A 15,062-nucleotide genomic window follows, 5' to 3' on the forward strand; every position below is an offset into this window, starting at 1 on the left:
CCCAAGTACTTCTTAGGTGCTGACTTCTTAACGTTACTTAGTGTTACCCTGACAAATCTACATCCATCCTTTTCTTATGTGCATATCCTTTCATCTTTTCACGGTTTGCGTATGAAAGTGATATTTGACAATTTCTGCGATTTTTGTAGTTGACCAACCAAAAGATCCCCAGGTTTTAAGAGTCTTAGGCTTGCCGCCTTCATAGCCAATTCGTCAGCAATGCAGTTGCCTTTATTCCTATTGTGTCCTTTAACCCACCTCATTATGATGGTATTGTCATTCGAAGCTTGAGTTAGTGACTCGTGACACTCCATTACTAACCCTGGTGTGGCACGTGGTCTATTTAAGGTTAGCAGCGCTTTTACGCTATCTGTGTAGTTTATTATAGTTTTCCCAGCTATACCTTTTTGAGTTATCCCTTTTGCGGCTATACAGATACCAACCAGTTCTGTCTGAACTACGTTGGCATTTTTACCTATACCTTACTTTATTCTTAGATTCAGTAATCTGGAGTATATCCCGCATCCTGCGCCTTCTTCCATTTTGGAGCCATCGGTTTATATACAATACGCATTTTCCACGTTTGTCTCCCTATACTGTTCTTTTGACGAATTTGTAGGGTTTGTCAAAGACAAACTTTGGTTTAATTGAGTCACAGCCTGCCTGTAGCAGGGGTGGCATATCCAGCCCTCCCCGCCAGAAACGAGTTCTCAATTGTCCCATTGCCACATCAAGGTTTGCACCCGCTGAACGCAGCCGCATCATTCTCACCAGCACCACCTCTTTGACATATATGTCTAGAGGCGTGATGGTAATGACCAACTCCATTGCCGCAGTTAGTGTTGTTTTCATGGAACCTATTACGCAAATAATTAATTTAGTTTGTTAATTGCTGTTGCCTGTAGCACTTTTGGTAGCCAAGCAATACCTCCGTAAGTTAGCATTGACCTTATTACAGGAGTGTAGATCAAGGAGAACATGCTGCGCGAAAGGCCCCAGGTGCGTCCGGACGTTCGTCAAGACGGCTCATAGGTAATATGTGCCCATTTAGCTCTACCGTATAAGTGTAAGTTCCATGTTAACTTCCCGTAACGGGTAATATCAAGGTATTTCACCTCTTTAGAAAAGTTTAGACTGTAGATTAGAATCCTTGGGGGTATTAAGCCCGTGATTCTTTTTTTTTTCTGGTAAAGAGGACCATCTCTGTCTTTTTAGGATTTATGGATAGTGAGTGTTCATTGCACCATGTTTCTAGTATTTGGAGAGCCACTTGTAATCTCTTACATCATACCGCAGAACAAAACACTTACAAAACTTACCGCTTTGTAGGATAGCGATATCGTCTGCATAGGCTATTGTGTAGAACCCATTGGTCAACCTACCAAGTCGGTCAACCATGGTATCTAGAACTATGTTCTTCCAGAGAAGTGCTACGAAGGCATTTTAGTAGCATAAAGTACATATGGAGAATCATTGTTGTTCTGAAAATGCCTATGTCCACTCTACCTTCTGATCACAATTTCTTGTTTTAGCGGTGTCTAGAACGAAGAGACTCGGCAATGTATAGTATACCAAACAACTTCTTCAGTTTAGCCATGCATGTTTAATAACTATACTTTTTTTATTACCGGTTAGTTGTTAAAGTTTTTTGTCTGTAGAATTTACTATTATTTCAAGAATATTTTCATCTATGAGCAAGTTCCAGCATTCCAAATTGTTTTAGAATTTTTTGCACACTGTTTCACATCAGGTCGTCCGAAGCTGGTGACTTTTTGAATCCGAATTCTGAAAAAATTCAAGCTCTTATTATCCAATAACTTATTGAACTTAGAAATCCGTGAAAAGTTTACAAGATGCTATGTATGGTCCGTAGTGGTCTGTAGTTTATGTATGTATGTAGTGTAGTGTTGCCCAAATGCAAGAACAAGACGAGACTGAGACAGTCTTGGTCTTGGTCTTGCGCCAATACACCTGGTGTTGGTCTTGGTCTTGGTATTGCACTCCCGGTCTTGGTCTTGGTCTTGGTCTTGCAGCAAGAGTCTTGCAAGTCTTGCAGTTACCCATTAGCCTATTGCTATTTATTAAACGTTACTAGGGAAGTTTTAAGCCACGATCTAAGCGATCCGTGCCTATGCTCTAACTAACCCAGCTATCTACCATGCCTAACGAAAGTCAATCAAACATGGTTAAAACACAAAAAAAAACCAAATTAATGACATAAACTTGACTGTATTTTAAAGAACATTTTCTGTCTAGAAAGGTATTGATGGACCTCCACCACATGAAAAATGGAAATCTTAAAAAAGATTGGTACGTGGCAAAAATCCTTATACAGGTATCAAGGCCACATATTCTTTAAGTGATAAGATAACAAACTATAATCCACTTATTAAAGCAACATAAATGTTGTTAACAATCTTAGCTCTACTTTTATATAAAAAAATAAAGAATAGGTAGGAAAGCAATGATAATCAAAAGAAGTTATTTTAAATTAAGGAGATATCTACTTAATAAATACATTAATTTACCAAAATAAAGTAGTAGGAACATTTTTTTAGGAACCAGAATTTTGGTTTTTCAGGAAGAAATATTTGTAATTCTTTTTTGTGAAAAGATATTAGATGCTACCTTAAACCTGAAGTGTTTCTGTTTTTCATTTTCATTTTAACCTTTCTATGTAGGCACAATTTAAACAAAGCAATTTAGGATGCATTATTTCTAAAAACTAATCAAAGTCTTTTAGATCTATAATTTCAACGCTCACTACTCCGACTAAAACTATTTGAATCTTTTGAATCTTTGTCCCCCATGTTAAATTGTCAAATGAAGTTTAGTGATGTCGAAAAAGTAACTGCTACTATAAATGTCCGTTACTATTCAATACACTAAGTAAACAAACCGAGAATTATATATCGTTACTTCGTTATTCTAAATATTTCGGTATTTTGTTTACACGGTAAGTGACATTATCTGTTATTAATAAACATTTGAATATTAGTCGCGCTCTTTCAGCAATTTTGATTTAACCGAATGATCTCATCGCACACTCAGCAGAAACAATGTTTAGTCTTAGGCCGATAAGATTTGTTTATTTAGATTCCTCCTAACTAAATTATAATGGGAAAAAATTGAATTATTAAGTGGGTGTCCTTAATAATAAGTGTTATATTTTTTATTAGCTAAGGTGACATATTTTTAAAAAATTTCGATACAATATTACTGTCGGCGTAGCGATGCAAGATTATTTTATGATTAGAGGGCGGCTATTCTCAAAATCTGGACAATTAATTTCAGAGCGAAGAAGTCGTATGCTGGAAAAGAATGTACAAAATATTTTATTTTTACATTGTAATTATGACCTCTGAGCACGTGTCAAATGTGTTGTTTTTAATGAATATTTTGATTGATGATTTTGATGTATGTTTATGGTATTGTTCGTAATGCGCATAAGTCCAGTTTTTCAAATTTTTATTACATATTTTTTGCGCCTCATAGAGTCTTTAGCATATACCCGAACTACTATACTCACTAAAAGCACACTCAGTCCTAACTGTAAGACGCAAGAGTCTCGCAGGCTTAGTCTTGTTCTTGCTTAAATCTTGCAGGGTCAGTCTTGGTCTTGGTCTTGCTAAAATTAGGCGGTCTTGGTCTTGGTCTTGCGAAAACGCAAGAACAAGACCAAGACTGCAAGACCAAGACCGATTTTGGGCAACACTAATGTAGTGTATGGATGTAGAACTTGGACTTTAAACGTCGATATATTTAATAAAATCAATATTACTTAGGATACCGCAAACCAGGAGAACTAGAAGCGAAAAAGTTCTTTGAAGGACTTTTTCATTAAACAGGAACTCTATTAAATATCATTTATCAACATGAAGAGACTTAAACTAGAATATCTTGAACATATAATCAGGAGAACAAGATATGTGTTCCTTCGGCAAATTTTAAATGGTAAAATTAAAAAAATGAATAAATGAAAAACTCTTCTGGTTGAGACATAATGCAACAGTGGAAGTTTTAACAGCAGACCAATTGCAAGCTGTAACTCAAGACAGAGATGAATGTAGGAAAACGAAGATAAGCTATAAGTTTCAAATTAAAAAAAAATAAAGTCACCTGATACTTTTATATTATTAATAAAATTCTATAAATTTCTGTGAAGTATTGTGAGCTTCTGAGTATCTAGGCCAAGTTTAGTAAATTTGGTAACATATTTTGTAAATGTCTATAATACGCCCTTCCGATTGTTTTATTTCTACAAGAAGATTTTTGCATTTTAAAAAGTTTTCGTATATATCTATCTCCGTTAGCAATAACAAAGTGAACAATGGTAAAATATATTTAATCTCCACACACCTGGAAGAATCCGGAGACCGCGGCCCATGGGTTCTTGCAGCTACACTTGTTGATTGTCTTCTTAAAGTCCTACGGCCCCTTCTGACAGGGCTAATATCTCGGTCTCCAGATCGATCAGGACTAAGATGCGTTCTGGAATCTCGTCTACCTCCTCTAGAAGCAGAATCTGGACTTAACGAGTCCCTTCTTGCCTTTCTTCCACTTTCATCGACATCAGGACTTAGGGCTGGCTGTTGTGGTTGGGAGCCACGACGATTCCAACCTCCAGGAGGAAGACAGCTCTCATCATACGCTGTATTTTGTCGCTGAAGTCGAGAATGCTTGCGTTCAGGACTTGCGTGAGATCTAGAATCTCTTCGTCCTATAAAAATAAGCTAATTAGAATTATCTAACAATAAACGATTAAAAACTTTTATTTTCAACACTTTTACAAAATTTATTATATTTTATTATCACTTTAGCTGATCAAATGAAATTTGAGTACAAAAAAAATTGTAAGCATTAAATTTTAAATATTTTTGGTAATCACACGCTTTCAACACATACATAATCATCGTGCACTTTTCTAAATTTATTTTAATAACCAGTTGTTTTGGTTTTATAGTTAAAACTTTTGCTTCTTTATAATAGTATATACATAGGCTATTATAGTGTGGCATGCTAAATTTTTCTATTACTGGCCTGTAGTTTTATTTAACTATCTCTTGGGATTTTTAATTTTTATCGCTTTGAGTGCGTATGAGTGTTTAAAAGAAGTAATAAATTATGTGTGAGGATATATTATTTCATAAACGAATACGTTTGTTTTTAAACCACTTCATTAAAGTACTAATTATAATCCCTCTTAAAATTTTATTGCTTTTTAGTTAATAGCGTTTTAAAGTGTATTATTTCTCATGAGAATGAATATATCGAACTAAATTACACACCTCCTTCCCAAAAATTAATTAGCTTAAGCCCAATTTATGAAAAGCCAAAATTACATTTTAATAGTCAGTTACCAGTTAATATTTAAATGTCAATATGCATTCAGACGTATATCTTAGTTGTTCAGTTACCATCTAGAGAAACTCACTATATTGTGGTAAGTCGTTTATTGTTTGTTATTAATTAATTGCGATAGTAACATATTTTTTTTGTCTATTTATAGAGTCTTTCTGGCAATTCATTTGTTGCCCATACTATTTAATCACAAGCTCCTGTTGTCACGTCAAGACCAACCACCCTTAGTAGTATTTTTGCCGAAAAGGTAAAGATATCATATTTCAACATCATAAGAACCATCTGTTTATCTTTAGGCTTACGGCCCTACCATCACAGATCAACAAACCATAGTTAGTGAATATTTTATAACGATAATGCTTTTTTGTTGGGGACAATAACTTATAATTTTTTTTTTATAAACAGTTTATTTTTAGTTATTTTTTGAGTATGCTATTAAATTAAGTAACATAATTTTGTAACGTAAATGTAAGTAAAATGGAACAATGGCCAGTGACTTTCGTTCAGATTGTAGTCAAAGATTCATTTGATTTTAGCTTTTTTTGTGAGATATTTTTGAGATAAGTTTTGATTAAATAATTTCTGTATTACTATTATTTAAAGTAATATAAATGACCGCACTCTGTTTTAAAGTTTAAGATTTTTAATGATAATAGTGTATCATTATGTTTTTTAATAATATGTTTTTATTAATAAAAATGTTTGAGAATTAATAAATATCGTTTATTGTTTATTAGTAGTAAGTAAACATTAATTTTTTTGTGCCATATTATTTTATTTTTGAGAAGAGACGATAAAAATTATTTGAATTTTGTTGCAGAAGATAATATAATAATTCTTCTGAAGTATTTTATATAATATAATAATATATAACCTTTGCTTGCATCTTATGGTTATATACATCAATTTTTATAGTTTTTGTCGATAATTTGCTGATATGTTTTCTAACGTGTGTATTTTGTCTTTTTCTGATGTTTTTAAGACAAATTTTTGTTTAGTTTATTTAATCTTGAGTTCCTATATAAGTTTCAGGTTAAAACTTATTGGCGCCCATTTTGACGCCCTTACTTGAGCAACGTGGACTTCGTTAAGTATTGAGCTTATTCGCTACAATAGGTAATGGATTTTAAATGGATTTTAGAGACACTTAAAAAATTTTTTATCTATATTTAACTTCTGATTCTTCTTCTTCTACCTCTTTATAAGCAATTCTGCTTGTTCATTGGCGGATTAAAGAGCTCTGTGGAAGATTGTGACTCCATGTTTTGCGCAGTCGTCCGATACTTCTTCTACCTATTGGTGACTTGTCTCTTGCTATTTTGACTCCACGGGTCTCGCCCATTCTGCTTCTGTGGTTATTTCATTATCTTTTTCTATCTATTTCTGTCCATTCATTTATACAATGTACGTTACATTTTATTCCTATGTCTTCACTTCTCTCTCGATCTCTTAGCGTATTTTCTGTAGTTCTTCTCAGTACTCTCATCTCTGCCGTTTCCAGTAGCCTTTGTGTTGTGGCTGTGCCAGGTCTTGTTTTTGTCTCATATGTCATTATTGGTCTTACACTGGTTTTATAAATTCTTGACTTCATCTCAGTGTAAATGTGTCTGTTTCACCATATAGTATTATTAATGCATCCGGCCAGTCTATTTTACTATGTACTATGTACTTGTTCAATACTGATGCCATTAATTTCTATTTTACATTTGATAAGTTCTTTGCTAATTACTATTGTTTAAGTTTTCTGATATGAGATTATCATATTAAATTCTTTTGCTTCTATGATAAATCTGTAAACTAGTATTTACAGACTATATTCATCTTCGGCTATTATTATTGGATCGTCTGCGTAACAGAGTATTTTTATTTCTTTGTTTCCCATTCTGCATTCTGTTCATTTGTTAACGTTTTTGATGATTTCATCCATGATTAAATTAAAGAGCATAAGGCTCAATGAGTCCCCTTGTCTTATTCAGTTGTCTATTTCTATAGATCCTGTAAGTTGTCAATTTATTCTGACTTCCATTGTGTTGTTCTGGCAGATTTTGTCGATAGTTTTTATAATATTTAGGGTAACTTCTGTATGATACAGAAGATGCATTACATTTTTAGTCAGACACATAAATGCTGGTCTTTTATACTCTAGTGATTTCTCAGTAATTTGCTTTATAACGAATATTTCATCTGAACACGATCTTTCACTACGAAAACCCTGTTGTTCATCTGCTAAACTTATTCTTTGATTTATTAGCACTTGTAAAATTTTATTTAAGTTTTAGCGTAGTATTTAACACGTTTATACCTCTATATCTTCAAGCCATCCTGCAAGGAAAAATATTTGGAAAACGAGGTCCAGGAAGAAGAAGAACATCTTGGTTGAAGAACCTCAGAATCGGGTTCAATACAACATCTGTGCAGCTTTTCCGCGTTGCTGCAGATAAGATAAAGATTGCCATGATAATCGCCAACATTCGTAACGGATAGGCACATCAAGAAGAAGAAGATACGTCTATAGTTTTCTGGCAGTTTTTATCTCCTTTTTTGAATATTAAAATTAGTTCACTCGTTCTCCATTCTTGCGGTATTTTATTGTGTTTTGTAATTTTATTAATTAATGTTGTTAATTTTTCTGTCATTGCTGCTTCACAATATTTCAGTAATTCGTTTGATATTCCGTCTCTTAAATATAAATTTCTTAGTATTCAAAATTCTTAACGTTGAAGTCAGTCAAGAGACAATCTATCGACCAATTTACGCTCGATTAAACGGAAGATTGTCTTAATTTCTTGCTCGGTCTGCCTTTACTTCTGGCACTCGGTGATTTGTCCTTTGCTTTTATAACAAATCTTATGTACGTTATTCTACTGTTGTGACTATTTCATTCTTTATATTCAGTACATCAGATTTTGTTCTAATTTTATCAGTTCTTGTTCGGTCTCTCAGTATTTGCAGAGTATTTTCATTTTTACTATTTTCAGCACTTTCTTTGTTTTGGCTGTATTTAGGTCTTGTGTCTGATGCATACGTCATTATTAGTATTATGCTGGCCTTATGGATTCTTGATTTCATCTCAGTTATGTCGGTAACGCCATATACAAGCCCTAACAACTAAATGTTCGGACAGACGAAAATTTATTGAAAACGTTAATCTTCACGATTTTTTAGTTATTGTAGCTGTATGGCATGCAGCAGCGTCCTGCTGGAATATAAAATTTAAGTCCTGTATGAATGTGCTGACTGCAAGAAAATACTCTTCTCAGATGAGAGCAGAATAGCTCTGAGAGGTCCAGATGGACATCAGCATATCTATTTGTGTCAAAATTTTAAAATTATTGGTTTGCTTTAAGCACTATAACCAAAACAGTGGCTTACCGAGGAGGGTCAATATTGATGAGAATGAATTAAATCTTCTAGCTTAATATTTTACACATTTCGCATAGCCCAGAGGACAGGAAACGAGATTATTATATCATTTTCGTTCTGGCCGCCAAAGCAGGTGGTGCTTCTGTACGTTAACCACTGCGGTGGTGAAAATTTAGAAGACATTCGTTGTACTTTCCGAGTTTGAATTTGTATCAGCCCAAGTGTCTGATGAGGCTGAAATAGGCCGAAATTATTCATAACACTTTATTGATACCGTTTCGAGCACGGGAAGTTTAACAAATTTGTCCTCCTAGGCCATATATTTGGCCATTTAATTCAACAAAGCGACAGCAGCTTTTGCTAGAAGAATTAATCTTTTACATATATATATATATATATATATATATATATATATATATATATATATACATGACTATATGACTATATATATATACACATATATATATATATATATATATATATATATATATATATATATATATATACATATATATTATACACGTATATTAAGTATGTCTAAGTTAGATAAAATACAATATTAAACGGACCTAATCGCCCGCACTGAGTTGTAGAATCCCTTCTTGTCGATAACAATGGATGAGGTGGAGTAGTCGCAGAAGTTGTAGGAACTGTAGGGGAAGTTGCTGGAGGTGTTACACTGGAAGTTATAATGGTTGGAGGCATTGGAAGACCACCTTGTGTACCCATGTCAGAAGTAGTAATAGTGTTAGTTATACTTGGAAATCCCAAAAATTGCTGTGGTGCTGAATCTGATGCTGTGGAAGAGGTTGATGGTCTTTGCTCTTGCCTACAAAATAAAAAAATATTAGTTTTTATATAAAACCACGTTTATTATAAAGGGAATTATATAATTTTAAGATTCGTGCATTGTGAATTTTGTGGAATTTTGTGCACTGGAAATTTCTGGATCACAATACTGCTCTCTTGATATTCTCATATTATTGTCTTGTGGATGTTACAATGTTGTTTTAGCTTAACTCCCGTTTAACATAAAGACTGTTGTAAACAAAAGACTAGACAATACCGGGTAAAATAACAAATGAAATATTAGACAGACTACAAATGAAAATGAAACGGAACATACATTCCTTACGATAATCGGCTTTGTATCTTAGAAGAAAAAAAGGGACCTTTGAAATTATCTTATTTAGTTTAACTTTTTTAATATGACGAATAAGTATTAAAAAGTCTAAAAAACGACTATTAATAGAAAAAATAAGGATAATTTTATATTTACATATTTACAAGCTTTAGCAATTCTTAGTAAACATTGAATAACAAGAACGTAATACCAGATCAACTCAATTATTTCGTATCGTTTTTTCTGAACTACGGTATAACTAGTTTTTAATTACAAGTATATTAGATCTTTGTTGACAACAAAAGTTTTTAAACCTTTACTGGAAAATGATAATGGGATATATCCCAAAGTAACTATGAGAATGCCGAAGTCCTCGCCAATACTTTCTCTAAGGTTTTCTCTGTCGAACCCACTAATCATCAGTTACCTAATATTACTTCGTCACGAGTTTCTTCTTCCCTTGAAAATATAATTATTACTCATGAAAAAGTTAAACATCATCTTCAAAGCCTAAAAAATAATTCGTCTCCTGGTCTCGACTTAATATCTTCTTTATTTCTAAAGAAATGTTCTGATGCTTTAGCTTACCCACTATATGTGATTATGTCCTTATCATTCACCACACATATTTTGCCTCCTATATGGAAAACCTCATCTGTAACACCGATTTTTAAAAAAGGAAACAAATTGAATCCTTATAACTATCGTCCTATCAGCTTAAGACCTATAATATCTAAGATAATGGAATCTATTATTGCCGAGACAATTTCTGATTTTCTGCAAAATTAACTGGTTATACCAGAATAGAATCATCTACATACAAACGAATTTCTTTCTTTTAATAACAAACTATGATTTATTTCCTAGTAAGGATTTTTTCTTTGAATATTTTATTGATAACAAACTAATCTATTTCGGTAGAACTAATAGCAATTGTTGTAACTTAAAAAATAATTACATTACCTATAATAGGGTGTTTCAGTAACAGTCCTTGAATCCCTTCGTTTCTTTTTAGCAGCCACAATCTTGGGTGGTGGGGGTGTGATTGCAGTTGTAGAATCTCGCCTTCCACTTTTCCCGCTTTCTCCCGATCCTCGTCTTGAAGCATGATGCGAATGACTAGTGGAATCCCGTCGACCGCTGCGGTTGGATTCGCCGCTATCTCTTCTCGAAGGTGCTACGTAGCTAATACTACTTGGGCTTACGATGGTGGTAGTGGGAGTACTTTCTTTAGGCTGCCATAGTTTAGCTACTTCAGTTCTAAAGTCGGAAATGGCTGTGTAATGAGAATCCCTTCGAGACTTTGAGCCCATGCTTCGTATACCGGAGTCAGCACTAGACTCTCTTCGTTTTCTATAATTAACAAATTTGTTATAATAGTTGTTAAGAAAAAAGTAAAATCTAGATAAAAAAAAACAGACTTGAATTCATGATTTTAATTGTTATATATTATAACAATTATTATTAAAAAGAGCCGACGATTAAATATCCAAGTGCCGACGCAGCCACCGATCACAATTTACTGGCATCTAGAATTAACCTAAAATTAAAGACAATCAAAAAGCCTTCCATTACAAAGAAATATGATAGACAAAAACTAAAAGAAGAAGAATTTAAACATCACTTTGAACAGACAATGAATGAAAAAATTCGAGACAACATCACACAAGTATACAATGTACCAACAGTCGAAGAAAGATGGGATAACATAAAGAATGGTATCATCGATACAGCAACGCAAAGTGAAACTGTCACCCATTATGAAAAGCAAGCGTGGATGAAAGATGAAATAATCGAAATGATGGACGAAAGACGACAGCTTAAAAATAGAAATAACTCAGAGTATAAACGAAAGCATAATCTGATTCGAAGAAAAATCAGGGAAGCCAAAGAGTTATGGATGCGAGTAAAATGTGACGAATTAGAAAAATTGCAACGAAAACATGACGAATTTAACACACATAAGAAAATAAAAGAAGTTACAGTACACAAAAGAAATACACATATAACATTAACGAATAATGAAGGTCATGCACTATCCCTAGAAGACGAAGTAATGGAGGAATGGAAAAACTACATTAAAGCATTATTTAAGGATGATCGGGGATCACTACCTAACTTAAGTGCAAATACAGGACCATCAATCTTAAACGCTGAAGTGGAAAAAGCCATACACCAAGCCAAAAACAACAAAGCCAGTGGACCAGATCAAATATACAGCGAATTGATAAAATTACTCTCAAATGACAATATAAAAGAACTCACTGTAATTTTCAATCAAATATATGATACCAGTGAAATTCCATCGAACTGACTAAAATCGATCTTTATTCCTCTACCTAAGAAACGAAACGTTAAGAAATGTAGTGATTGTAGACTCATTAGTTTATTGAGCCATGCCGTTAAAATACTGTTGCATATTCTTCTAAACTGAATTAACAAGTGCGAAGAAATAATTAGTCAAGAGCAGTTCGGGTTCCGGAGATGCCTTGGAACTAGAGAAGCACTATTTTCTATGCAAACACTCCTTCAACGATGTTGCGAGGTAAGAAAACTCGTATATATGTGCTTCATTGATTTTGAAAAGGCATTTGATCGCGTTTAGCATACCAGACTAATTACCGCCTTGCAGAGCATCCAACTAGATGAGAAAGACATCAAACTTATTGCCAAACTTTACTGGAACCAAACAGCCATTATTAATACCAACAACAGAGAATCAAAGCCAATCAGTATTGAACGAGGCGTAAGACCAGGCTGTATACTATCTCCCACCCTCTTTAACGTGTATTCTGAGAATCTATTTAGGGAAGCTTTAAAAGATCAAAAAGGAATTATCATAGGAGGAGAAATAATTAACAGTATACGGTACGGCGACAATACTGTGATTCTAGCTGAAAACATCGACGATCTGCAGGAGCTAATCAATAGAGTTGACATGGAATGCACAAATTGGGGACTGTCGATAAATATCGATAAAACTAAATACATGGTGACCAGTAAAGTGGATATCGGCGCAACCCAACTGATATTAAACCAACAACCGCTGCAGAGAGTTCAGAGATTCAAATACCTTGGATGTTGGATTACCCAAAATCTAGATCCATCCTTCGAAATTCGATGTAGAATTGAACAGGCAAGAAAATCATTTCAAAAATTCAAGCCTCTATTATCCAATAACTCATTAAATTTGGAAATCCGTGAAAAGTTTACAAGATGTTACGTGTGGTCTGTACTTTTGTATGGATGTGAAACTTGGACTTTAAACGCCGATATCATGAATAAAATCGAGGCGTTTGAGATGTGGTTGTATCGAAGGATACTAAAAATTCCATGGACTAGCAAAACTAGAAACGAAGAACTTCTTTGAAGAATGGGACATCAACGAACTCTATTAAATATTATTAAGAGACGTAAACTAGAATATCTTGGACATATAATCAGAGGACCAAGATATAAGTTCCTTCGGCTAATTCTCAACGGTAAAATCGAAGGAAAGAAATGGATAGGACGGGAGAAACTCTCTTGGTTGAGGAATTTGCGGCAGTGGACAGGTTTGACAGCGGACCAATTGCTACACGTAGCGCAAGACCGAGATCAGTATAAAAATATTATAAGCATGGTAGTCGCCGACGTTCCGTAGGGATATGGCACTCTAAGAAGACGAAGACCCTGAAATTCAAGTAATTGAACAACGAGCTGCTGATCAATACTGGGTAATTATAAGAAACAATTTTATTCTAGAGGCTAGATGCAATACCATTAGAAGCGAAGTCGAACGGGATATTATTCACCAAGAGATAAATGTGGATCAAGTCCCTAATGAAATATACGAGCAGATTCCTGAGCTTGCCATACAAGAAACTCAACCTGATAATACACAACAGGACACCACGAGTTAAGCAATATCCTGGTAAGTAAAATGGCACGTGCTGTACAAGAGTTTAATGTAACAAACTCACTTAGCAGACACCGCTACAAAAAATAAACTCTTCTAAAAAACTAGGTACTTCTGTTAAAAATTATGAATACTAAAGTCCTACACAATTACGTCGCAATAGCCCATACGCTGGAATATTTGCACATGCTTATTTACTGTGTAGCAACAGAATAATGTAATGGGAATTCAGACCAGAACACGACGGAGTAGATATGGCTATACAGAAGAATCCTAAGGATATCATGGACAGACAAGATAACCAACGAGACTGTACTACCAAGAATGGGGAAAGAAAAACAAGTAATGTCAAAGATTAAAATGAGAAAGTAAGAATATCTCGAACACATAATAAGAAACGGCAATAAATACAGATTACTGAAAATAATCCTTCAGAGCAAAGTATTCGGAAAGCGAGGAATTGGGAGAAGAAGAATATCATGATTAAAAAACCTGAGGAAATGTTTCTCCATAAAAACAACTAATCTATTTAAAGCATCAGTTATTAAAATAATTATAGCCAGAATTATCGCCAATATTCGAAACGAATAGGCACCAAAAGAAGAAGACGGGGTACCAATGTCGGAAAGACAGATAACAGAGTTGCACCCTGGGAAAAACAGCTTCTAACAAGATTAAATTATTGCGTAGGGACATTGGTCAAATGACAGAATATCTACGAGGCATAACAAGTAGAAAAGTGTTTAAAAAACTGAACAAATAATGCTAAACACTGCAAGACACTCGCAATATGATCCAGAAAACAGCACAGCTCAACAGCGCCTGGATACATTAAAACAAAAACAATCAATTTATTCAGGACGGCTAAGAAGGTATAAAGTGAAATATGATAATGCGCTTTTTGAGCATGCCGAGGAGGCGTTTTATCGGAAACTTAACTCCACTGTCGAAAGTGCCAATAAATCATACGCAAGCCAAGAAAAAATCCAGGAGTTTTGGGGAAATCAACTTTCCACACCAATGCTGGATACGTAGAAAATATGACACACAGCTGTCAACAGTACCGTACAACTGTCTATGAACCCTTCACCACTGAAGAAGTCTCTAATATCATCAAAGAGCTTCATAACTGGAAATCTCCTGGACTAGATGGAGTTCGTTCAAAACTTCTGGCTTAAGAAGTTTTGGAGTGCTTATGAGTGCTTGTCAACACTAAATAAACATGTTATTTCTAATTCACAGGAAATACCATTATTCCTAACTCAGGGAACATGTTTGATACCAAAGGATCAAAATAATACCCAAGATCTAGCCAAA

At 34.2% G+C, this 15,062-nt stretch overlaps 1 protein-coding gene across 1 annotated transcript in view; it reads right to left on the minus strand.

The window, feature by feature from the left end:
* LOC140444594 (uncharacterized) overlaps nt 1-15,062 on the minus strand; it is a 47,397-nt gene that overhangs the window by 15,165 nt on the left and 17,170 nt on the right. The window contains exons 4-7 of the mRNA XM_072536355.1: nt 10,811-11,200; nt 9,294-9,553; nt 4,360-4,720; nt 820-822 (exon numbers count right to left, since the gene is read on the minus strand). Of these exons, the coding sequence (XP_072392456.1) occupies nt 820-822; nt 4,360-4,720; nt 9,294-9,553; nt 10,811-11,200 (1,014 nt within the window). The remainder of the gene's footprint in view (nt 1-819; nt 823-4,359; nt 4,721-9,293; nt 9,554-10,810; nt 11,201-15,062) is intronic.

The sequence above is a fragment of the Diabrotica undecimpunctata genome, chromosome 6 (assembly GCF_040954645.1).
Source record: "Diabrotica undecimpunctata isolate CICGRU chromosome 6, icDiaUnde3, whole genome shotgun sequence".
NCBI lineage: Eukaryota > Metazoa > Arthropoda > Insecta > Coleoptera > Chrysomelidae > Diabrotica > Diabrotica undecimpunctata.